Raw genomic sequence first — 11,272 nt, 5'->3', positions numbered from 1 at the left:
GAGGCGAGGGCAATCCGTCGTCGTCGACGGTGGCGTTATATCGTCATAACTGAATCTCCGGCCGCTCGCAATTCTGACGGCGAAGCCGGGAAGCGGGAAAGGGGGAAAGGGGGTGCATTGTAACGTCGGGCGTGCCCCTGCTCGCGCCCCCTGCAGAGTAATTCAATATCAGCTCAAAGCTTGTCTTTGTGTACTCGCCAATAACACGAATATTAACCTAATTGGTATGCTCCATTACTGCTGCTGTGAGGGGTAGGACCGCGGCGGCGCGCGGGGTTGGGGGCAGCGGCTGCTGGGATTAGGCGCACGTTCCGGGCGTCGTTGTAGTTAATTAACTCGCTGGCAACTTCTACCCCTCCCTCGCCGCCCGCCGACGGCCGCTCTGACCCACCCCTCCCGCGCTCGACGCCCCCCCACTACGGGCGTCCCTCTCAACCCTCACGCAGCGGCGGCTCGGCGCGTCGCGACCCGACGCTCCCCACCACTGCGCCTCGTTGCCTAGCGACGGTGGGAGTGGCCACGGGCGCGCGGACCAATGGCGCCCGGCCCGGAGAGCGTCGCGGACCAACCGGCGCGAAGCGTCGTCAGTGGCCATTTTTACAGACGTCGCCCCTACCCTTAGCAGAAGCTCCCTCCACCCTACAGCCGTGGACGACTTACCGAATGCGGTGTAGGGATCGCGGAGAGTTTGGGATGCGCGCACACGAGTGAAGAGGGCGCGCGAGTGTGTGTGTGCTGTGTATGTGCGTGCGTTGTCTCTGTTTAGAAGCAATTTCAGCAGCGACGAACGCGGGGCACGGTGTATCGTACGCTCTACCCCTTAGGGGACGACGGCAGAAAAATCGAGGAAGGAACGAGAAAGAGGGCAGATAGGCTCGATAGCAAAATCTGCTCGTAAAAGATTCCCTTTTTTCCGTTTCTCACGGCCTCCATCGGTGCGGCCGGAAAGGGACAGGGGAGGAGGGAGGTAGGGCGCAACTGTGGAGGGGAAGAGTTTCCCCCACCCCCTGCGGAAGTACGGATTGCAGCAACGAGCGACACAACCCCTTCAGTTGCTGCCCCTTAGCCGCTAGAGCTACACCGCAGATTGGTCGCGTTTGTACGGCCAGAGCCCATTCCTCCGGTACAGAGGCGGGAACTCCAGAGACGCTAGGGTGCCCACGCCTACCCTCCCTATCGCACCCACCGACGGCCACGTCTTCAGCGCCAGAGAACGCCAGTCGCTGGACAGCTACGCCCGTGGCTGGCGGTTGACAGCTCGGCGGCACAGACACGGGTTCAGAACGTCTTTCCCTCTCTGGGGGACCTGCGATGGTTCAGTAGCGGCCTGGTACGTTGCTCGTCGGCGTCGCTTGACGATGGACAAGCAGAGGCTGCAGGACCCCAGGGGCAGCAGAACGTCCTTCCTCATCGAGGACATCCTCTTCAGGCCCAAGGCGACTCTCCCGCAGGTAAGGACCACGTGGAAGGCATGGCGCTTACTGTGTGTCTATCGCATTGTAAATAACCGCTGGGCTTATTTCTATTGTCATGCTGCTGGACTTGCTTTCTAGTACCATGAACCACCTGAAACTTGCAGCAGTCTTGATTCCTACCTCGTGAGTCCAAAAATTTTGAGATGGATTAGTAATAAAAGTTAAGGTGGTGGCTGGTAATGCTTCTAGTATTCTACATCTCGCCCACACATGAGTACAGCGCACATAATGTTCATACCACCGCGCGAAACTGCCAGAAAACTCATTTTAAATGCTGTTGAGCTCGCACGTCAAACTGGCTTCAACGTCGTGACAGCACTGACTTTCTCATGTGAATTTCTGTTTTGTGGTAGGTTCGTATTGATAACGCGAAGTCTCATCACTCATGATGATTCTTTTCCGGAAAGGAAATGGCCACCTTTTGCATTTCAATCAAATCGTGGCAGGCGTCTACGCGTCGTTGTTTTCTTTCGGGCGTCAGTCTAGAGAATGTCTTGAACATATGATTCAGACGTGTTGCTCCATCACGATTTGTGACAACGTCCACACAGGGCGACCGCAAGCCCTGTATTTAAAACCGCCTGCTCACAACTGACTGGTCGGATGCGGATCTGCTGTTTACAGTAATTAGATCCAGCTGTCACTGTAGTCACTGAGCTGACGTTGCTCGTACGTCAAGAATAAAATCAGGCTCGGAACCTTTTAGATGTACGGAGTATTTGGTGAAGGTACCCTGATGTTGAAATGAGCTTCTCAGCATTACTCAGAAATCCATGCAATTTTTTTTCTCTGTGTAGACCATTTTCCTCTTGTACCAACCTACACATTGGTGGAAGAATTTTTGTTTTTAATGGAATGATGTAGCCTACGTTTTAGTGGTATTCTACAGCTTTCGGAAACTAACAGTGAAGTAACGCTCGTTAATGCTGGTATTAAAACTTTCCACAAAAATAATTTACAAATTTACATCTACACGATGTTCTCCATCCGCGTCCCAATCGCGAAGGGAGTAAACTTCGGTATGAGCTCTAATTTCTCTGATTTTTTCATCGTCGTCGTATCTCGGAGGAAGTAATACGTTGCCCGACTCTTCTTAAAATGTACGTTCTCTGAACTTCAGCAGTAACCTTTTCCGTGACACATAACACCTCTCCTGCAGTGACTGCCACTGGAGTTTGCAGAGCGTCTTCGTAACACCCTCGCGTGAACTAAACTATCTCGTGACGGAAAGCGCCGCTCTTAGTTGGATCTTCTCCATCTGTTAATCCAACGTGGCAACGATCACACACTGTTGAACAGCACTCAAGAATCGGTCAAACAAGTGATTCGCAAGCCACTTCTTTTGCGGATGACTTACATTTCTGATAAGAAAGAACAACCAGTCTTGATTGCGAAACTAGAATTTTTATTTTATTTATCCTCCAATGACGCATCTTCATATTATGCCAATGGAAAAATGTGGCGTTAAGTGCTCGTATACAGGGATGCCGCGCATATAGATATCCCAGTAGGAAACAGCCGCGCTCAGAATTTGAAAAAACCTTATGTGGTGTCTGGTGCAGAACATGAGAAATATACGACAATCGGCAGCTAAAACACATAAAAGCCCCTAGTGGGTAGTTGCCCTTGCAATTTTTTAAAATTTTTTTAAGGCCGTCGCGCGATATGCGGCGCCGTCAACATCCGCTGAAACAGAATCAGCACTACATTTACGCATCACACAGTAAATACGCAGGAGGCGCAGTCGCCCATGCTCCCCGCTGTGCACATAGAATTACATTTCGTTATGATTCTTACAATTAGTCTCAACACTGCGTTTGTATTTCCTACAATTAATTTTATGTAGTTGCTCAATTGATGTCTCTCCGAATTCCTAGAAATCTTACGGTTGTTACTTTTTCCAGCGAGTTTTCGCCAATAGCGTAATCGAATCGTAATGGATTTCTCCGCCTATTTAAACGCTGTATGTCACATGTATTTACGCTCAGGGTCATCTGCTAGTCCTTGCACAAATGATCGATTCTCCGCTTGTCATTCAGCATTTCGCTATAGTCTTTATTGACAAGTGAACACATCAATATAGCCAATTCAAAATCACAGGGCTGCCTTCCCATGGAAGCCCTGCATCTATCTTTTTCACGTATTAACGACTATTTTAAACATGAATGACTGTGATATAAACGATAACACCACAGCAAAACGTCTCAGCCTTTTGGGTTAACCAATTGTTGATGTTGGTCTATAGATACCCCAATGTTGTGGCTCTATCTACCGTACGCCTGTCTGAATCGTTGATGCACGCAAACCACGCTACCGCATCAAATATTGTATGGTACTAACCATCTGACTTGTATATTATTCTCTTGTAGCGGTTGTTTAACAAAATATTTGACCGTCTACCGCCACCCCGTCTCCATGCTTCTTTATCTGAAAGTTTGTTGTCAGCTGTCTCTCCTGCACAACCCTACTATTTCTGAAATCACGCTCTTCCTAAGTTTACCTCTTTCCTGACTCCCTGGAGCTCCCCATAATCATACTTTCTGAGGTATTCTGTGGTCATCCGTACGTGTAATACAGCCTTACCACTCCGGTTATTTTCTTTCCATTCACTGTACCAATGTCAAACATATTTCCGTCACTCCCTTAATGTCTTCAGTTGTTACCCGGTCCATTATTGTATTTTTCAACATCTTCTCCAAATATATTGCGCGTAGCTTTTCTTCCATTTTCTTTGTCAGTATCCACATTTTCTCCTATGTATAGTACGCTATTTTCCACAAACCTTTTGTACAGTTGCTTCTTCGTAGCTTTGAAAATATTCTCATCGTATAAAACTGGTTGCAGGTTCGTAGTTCTGACCTTTGCTTTCCATATTTTATTCAGTACATCTTCAACATACCTTCTATCCTCTGTCATTGTGGCTCTTAAGTAGTTATTTGAAACTGTATTTTTAATAACAGCCTTCTTGGTTTTTAAGTCATGCCTTTCCGCTCTTATGATCGTACACCGTGATTTTCCAACATTTATCTCGATATCCCGCTCCTCGCATTCCTCCACTAATTTTCTGAATGTGCAGCTTATGTCTTCAATCTCGGCACCAATCTCTACTATCATTTCCTGCTCTCAGAGCCATACTTGGACACCTTATCCTCCAGTTTTTAAGGTTCTTATCAATATATGCCATAAACAACGTAGTAAATTTGCAACAAATCTGTCTCACTCCCTTGTCAACAGCAAACTCTCCCAAAAGATAGTTACCTCTTTTGAGACAGTAAGCATTAGCTTTATAAAGTGGTTTCACTGCACTGAAATGATCTGCAGAAACATTTTTGTCTTCTATTGCTTCCCGCAGATATTTAAGTGGCACAATGTAAGAAGCATTCTTCAACTCAATAAATATCATATGCCTCGTCATTCCATGGTTTCTGCTAGCTGTTTCAGACAAAACATGTTGCCTGTGTATGTTCTACCAGCCCTAATTCCACTTTGTTCTTCCAAATCTTCTACCTGCTGTTCTATTCTTTATTTTATGTTTCGTCTATACAGCTCACCCACATAATATTTCCTACAATTATTGACATCTATTTTGTCGAAGATATACTCTCCATCCACACAGCTGTTAAATTCTTTTGCGAGCATTTCTGATGCCAACAAAGGGAAATTTTTCGCCATCTCTGCGGGTATTCCTACAGGGCAAGACGCATTGTTGTTGTTCTAAACACGCCCAATAAACCTTGACACACACACACTCTAGCGCTCGCTCGCGCATACACATGCACTCATCGATTATAATTTAATTCCAACTTTTAACCGTAATTCTATGCGCAATTTTTAAATGTCCAAATTCATTGTTTCCATGAGTACATTGCAGGAAAGTTTGTATTTTATTTTAACCAAGCCCGTTAGCAGACAATCCGATTCCTCGCTAGGCATGCCTAGGACACCAAACGTACATGTGACTGAACTCTTTGATGTCCCAGCAGTCGCAGTATGTTGATGATATTAGTCGTGTTTGAATTTGAGTGTCATTAAAACCACTTCGTGTACTCTTTGCAAGGGTTGTTACGTTTCACATCCCCGTTTAAACGCTTGAACTTATTTCGGGAGCAATTGCCCCACACTGAAACAAAGAAACATATCATTCCGTCACCCGTACAGTAATGTTCGATTGAAATCTATGAATATGATATAAGACAAATTGAAACAGTTATCTGTGTCACTCATTTTTTACTGAACGTATACGATGGATTTCGAGAATTTTGATCCTCATCCTCTGGTGCATACGATGGTTTCGTTGTGTTAACCCCAAAAGAGGGCATCTCTTTTTGATTGCAGTCAGTGGCATAACGTCGTTGTACGGTAATACCCTGCAGTATGCGTCTTACTGAAAAAATTTGGAAAAAGTGCAGGACGATATCTAGCTGTACTAATAAAACATGGGCTGTCTCTTGAGAAGAAGGTATAAGGTGAACACTATCAAAAAGGAAAAATATGTTGCAGTATAATAAAATTAAATCAGACGATGCTGAGAGAATTAGTTGAAAGACTTCTGCTATATGTGCAGGAAAAAAATTCGTGATAGGTGAAGCAATGATGATATTAAACGCAGACTGGTACCAACAAGAAAAGAGCTTCTGAAAAAGAGGACTTTCTTAACATCGAAAATAAATTCAAGGGTGAGGAATTATAATTTTTTTAAAGGTGCAGTGCAGCCTTGTGATGACGTCGAATTTCAAAGATAAACTGTTCCGACAAGAAGAGTATAGAAGCACTGCGAGTGTGAAGTTACCGAAGAATGCTGAAGATTGTGTGGATAGACCAGGTAACTAAAAAAGAGATACTGGATGAATCAGAATAAAAAAATTTATGGTACGACTCCACTAAAAGAAGGTACAGGTTGATAGGACATATTACTAAGCTTCAATACGGTCAGTTTTGTAATGGAGAGGCAGACCACGGCTTGATTACCGTAAGCAGTTTCAAATGGACATAATCTGCAGCAGTTACGCAGAGATGAGTACAGGCTTGCACGGAACAAACTAACGTGGAGAACTGCATCAAATCAGTCTTCAGCATTTAGACCAACAAATTACACTACTGGCCATTAAAATTGCTACATCACAAAGATGACGTGCTACAGACGCGAAATTTAACCGACAGGAAGAAGAAGCTGTGATATGCAAATGATTAGCTTTTTAGAGCATTCACACAAGGTTGGCGCCGGTGGCGAAACCTACAACGTGCTGACATCAGGAAAGTTTCCAACCGATTTCTCATACACAAACTGCAGTTGACCGGAGTTGCCTGGTGAAATGTTGTGATGCCTCGTGTAAGGAGGAGAAATGCGTACCATCACGTTTCCGACTCTGATAAAGGTCGGATTGTAGCCTATCGCAATTGCGGTTTATCGTATCGCGGCATTGCTGCTCGCGTTGGTCCAGATCCAATGACTGTTAGCAGAATATAGAATCGGTGGGTTCAGGAGGGTAATACGGAACGCCGTGCTGGATCCCAACGCCTTGGTATCACTAGCAGTCGAGATGACAGGCATCTTATCCGCATGGCTGTAACGGATCGTGTGCCACGTCTCGATCCCTGAGTCATCGGATGGGGACGTTTGCAAGACAACAACCATCAGCACAAACAGTTCGACGACGTTTGCAGCAGCATGGACTGCCAGCTCGGAGACCATAGCTGCGGTTACCCTTGACGCTGCATCACAGACAGGAGCGCCTGCGATGGTGTACTCAACGACGAACCTGCGTGCACTAATGGCAAAAGGTCATTTTTTTATGAATCCAGGTTCTGTTTACAGCATCATGATGGTCGCATCCGTGTTTGGCGACATCGCGGTGAACCCAGATTGGAAGCGTGTATTCGTCATCGCCATACTGGCGTAGCACCCGGCGTGATGGTATGGGGTGCCATCTTTTACACGTCTCGTTCACCTCTTGATGGCATTGACGGTACTTTGACAGTGGACGTTACGTTTCAGATGTGTTACGAAACGTGGCTCTACCCTTCATTCGATCCCTGCGAAACCCTAAATTTCAGAAGGATAATGCACGACTGCATGTTGCAGGTCCTGCACGGGAATTTCTGGATACAGAAAACATTCTCCAGATCTCTCACCAATTGAAAACGTCTGGTCAATGGTGGCCGAGCAACTGGCTCGTCGCAACACGCCAGTCACTACACTTGATGAACTGTGGTATCGTGTTGAAGCTGCGTGGGCAGCTGTACCTGTACACGCCATCCAAGCTCTGTTTGACTTAATGCCCAGGCGTATCACGGCCGTTATTACGGCCAGAGATGGTTGTTCTGGGTACTGATTTCTCAAGATCTATGCACCCAAATTGCGTGAAAATGTAATCACATGTCAGTTCTAGTGTAATATATTTGTCCATTTAATACCCGTTGAACATCTGCATTTCTTCTTGGTGTAGCAATTTTAATGGCCAGTACTGTATTCTGTGAGGTGAAAACCCTCGAAACACATCATAGAAGCTTAATGATAAAACGTGACTTATTAATGAAAGATGGACTTCCTTCTGGAGTATGGGATCGTAATAACTACTGTAATGTACGAGGGTCTTTTAATAAGTAATGTAACACATTTTTTTCTCTGCCAGTTTCAGTTGAAAAATGCGGAATTTGTTGTGGGACATTGTGGAATATTACCGCTTTAGCCCCAATGGTTTCATGAAGTACCGATAGGTGGCGGCGCTATACGCAGCCTTCAAAATTGCGTCTGTAACCGAGGTGCATTCCACGAAGAGAGCTTTCATTGAGTTTCTTTTGGCGGAAAACGGAAGCATCCCAGATAGTCGGTAGGCGCTTGCACAGTATCTACGGAGACCTAGCAGTGAACAAGAGCATGGTAAGTCGTTGGGCGAGGCAACAAGGTCGCGCAGACCTGTCCGATCTCACGCGTGCCGGCTGGCCGGACACAGCTGGCGCAGCTGCAGTGTTGGAACGTGCGGACAGTCTCATTCGAGCTGATCGACGGATCACAGTGAAACGTCTCTCTGCACAACTGGACGTCTCTGCGGCTAGTGCTGACACACTCGTCCACTAAGTGGGACACTCAAAGGCTGAGTGCTTCGCAGCCCAGCAGAAGCCATGAAGAGCAAAGAAGGACTCCGTGGGAAACAGTACGTGGATTATGGGAAGCTTGTTGATTGCAACATGATAATGGCTCCGGCGTCGACCAGTAGAGTGATACCATGAGGACATACAGGCACTACCAGTATGGTGGCGTAAGGCGCCCCTTGAACGGATACTATGTTGGAAAATTTTTGGAAATTTGTGGTAAGGTCTTATGGGACCAAAATGCTGAGGTCATCGGTCCCTAAGCTTACGCACTACTTAATCTAACTTGAACTATTGTATTGTATGTTAACTGGGGGCCTAGGAACGACGGAGAGGCTCCGACCCCGCCGCGGCCGCAGTGGCCCACAACCCCACGACGACTATCAAATGGCTCTGAGCACTATGGGACTTAACTGCTGAGGACATCACACACATCCATGCCCGAGGCAGGATTGGAACCTGCGACCGTAGCGGTCGCGCGGTTCCAGACTGTAGCGCCTAGAACCGCCCGGCCACTCCGCCCGACCCACGACGACTACCGCAGTCCACTTCACCCCTCTGTGCCGCCCCACACCAAACCACTATTGTGCGGTTCGGCCCCCAGTGGACCCGCTCTCCCCCCTCCCCCCTCTACCCAGGGAACGTCTCACAGCAACGAGTGTAACCCCTATGTTTGGGTAGTAGAGTAATGGTGTTGTACACGTACGAGTAGAACTTGTTTGCGCAGCAATCGCCGACATAGTGTAGCTGAGGCGGAATAAGGGGAACCAGCCCGCATTCGCCGAGCCAGATGGAAAACCGCCTAAAAACCATCCACAGACTGACCGGCTCACGGGACCTCGACACAAGTCCGCCGGGAGGATTCGTGCCGGGGACCAGGCGCTCCTTCCCAGTCCGGAATGACGCGCGTTAGACCTCACGGCTAATCAGGCGGGCTAACTTAAATCAACTTACGCTAATGACTACACACAAAAACCCATGCCCGAGACAGGACTCGAACCTCCGACGACGGGAGCAGCGCGGACCGTGACAAGGCGCCCCAAACCGCGCGGCTACCACGCGTGGCGAATATTATGTTGAAGGTAGGGCTTTGTAGCCAAAAGAGTGGCGAATAACATGTCGTATTGGAATCCTGAATAAAACCAGCCTGCTTTCATAAAAAAATGTGTTGTATTTCTTATTGAACGACCTTCGTACTTTCCGTCTAGGTTGTTAAACTAAGTTGTGCTTATCATTCATTACGCCACATCATCTGATGCTACTAAACCTTTGCACGCGAACACGTGTTCACCGCGACCATTTCCAACGTCAGAAAGAAGTTCATTGATTTAAAAAGTTCACTACCAACATAAGGTGGTATGGGCCTAAATATGTATTTATTTATTTATTCGTGTCAGAAGTACCAGGACACAGACTGTGCTGATTTAAAAATATACATACTTGTATACACGAGTAATTCAAAGACATATAAACGTAATAAAATGAACACATCGAAAAGAGTAAGAAGTCAATATTTACATAATACACACAATAGTAAGATATCAATATTTACATAACACGCACAGGAGTAAGAAATCAATTTTTACATAATAAACACATTTACGCTAGTTGTGTTCAGTATTTGGCAACACTGACTGCGTTGCTACGAGCCAAGGCCAGTTCCAGACCTGTACAAGACTATGGGCAGAGAAGACACTTCAGATGGCTTGTAGTTTGTTCATCTCCACACTCACACAATGTGTCTCCGCCTTGTGCGATGCCCTATTTCTTCAAGTTGTCCTTCGTTCTCGCAACGCCGGAGCGCAGTCTGTTCAAGGACTTCCATGTGCACCATCCTTCTTGGTGACCAGGTGGTAGAGTTTCTTCAATTACGTCTCGCACTGGATGGACAGGATGTCTTTTCTTACACAGTTCAGCCCTGGATATACTTTGATCTCTGTCAGTTGGAACACAAGACTGTATAAAGTTCTTCCTTGCCTTCAGTCGAGGTGCTGATGCCTGATGTTCGTGCAAGGGGCGAGCCGGGTTAGTGCAGACCTTTTGCCTGTCGCTGCTAGCAGCTATCTCGCGTCTAATATCGGGTGGGGCTATACCTGCAAGTGTATACAGCTTCTTTATTGGCGTTGGCTTCAGACAGCCTGTGATCAGTCTGCAGGTTTCATTCAGGGCGGTGTCCACTTTTTTTTGCATGTGCAGAATTGTATCACACTGGAGCGGTATATTCGGCAGTGGAGTAGCAGAGTGCCACGGCAGTTGTTCTTACTGTCTGGGGGTGGGCACCCCATCCAGAACCAGTCACCTTGCGCAGTAGGCAATTTCGCGATGAAATATGTAATGAACGGATTATTTTACCATGTAGACCGGAGATACATTTTAAAGATATGACTGACACAGATAACTTTCGTAATCTGCCTAGTAAGGAAATATATGTCTGGAAATGTGTTTCATGTTTGTTCAATGTGGTAACTACATTGTACAGTGCAAGGTTATTATTTATTATTGTCAGCGTTTTCTCTTGGGAATACTGACCACCGGACTATATTCTACCGAACCCCAGGCCTTTTACAAACAGATGCTGCCACAAAATTTAAACTTTACTGTCATTGGCTGTTCTCACCCTCTTCCGGACCTGGATTGGACAAACAACTTAAGAAAGGTCCTTTTTGTAAGCCCGCATCATTACTTTCGGGTCCACAACCGCTAAA

At 46.5% G+C, this 11,272-nt stretch overlaps 1 protein-coding gene across 1 annotated transcript in view; it reads left to right on the top strand.

Annotated features, from left to right (window-relative positions):
* Window positions 1–1,358: 1,358 nt before the first annotated feature.
* The window catches only part of LOC126101229 (brain-specific homeobox protein homolog), a 123,145-nt gene continuing 113,231 nt past the window's right edge, over window positions 1,359–11,272 (top strand). The window contains exon 1 of the mRNA XM_049911919.1: window positions 1,359–1,451. Within this exon, the coding sequence (XP_049767876.1) occupies window positions 1,359–1,451 (93 nt within the window). The remainder of the gene's footprint in view (window positions 1,452–11,272) is intronic.

The sequence above is a fragment of the Schistocerca cancellata genome, chromosome 9 (assembly GCF_023864275.1).
Source record: "Schistocerca cancellata isolate TAMUIC-IGC-003103 chromosome 9, iqSchCanc2.1, whole genome shotgun sequence".
In the NCBI taxonomy this organism is placed as follows: Eukaryota; Metazoa; Arthropoda; class Insecta; order Orthoptera; family Acrididae; genus Schistocerca; species Schistocerca cancellata.
This window is presented reverse-complemented; position numbering and strand designations above follow the sequence as displayed.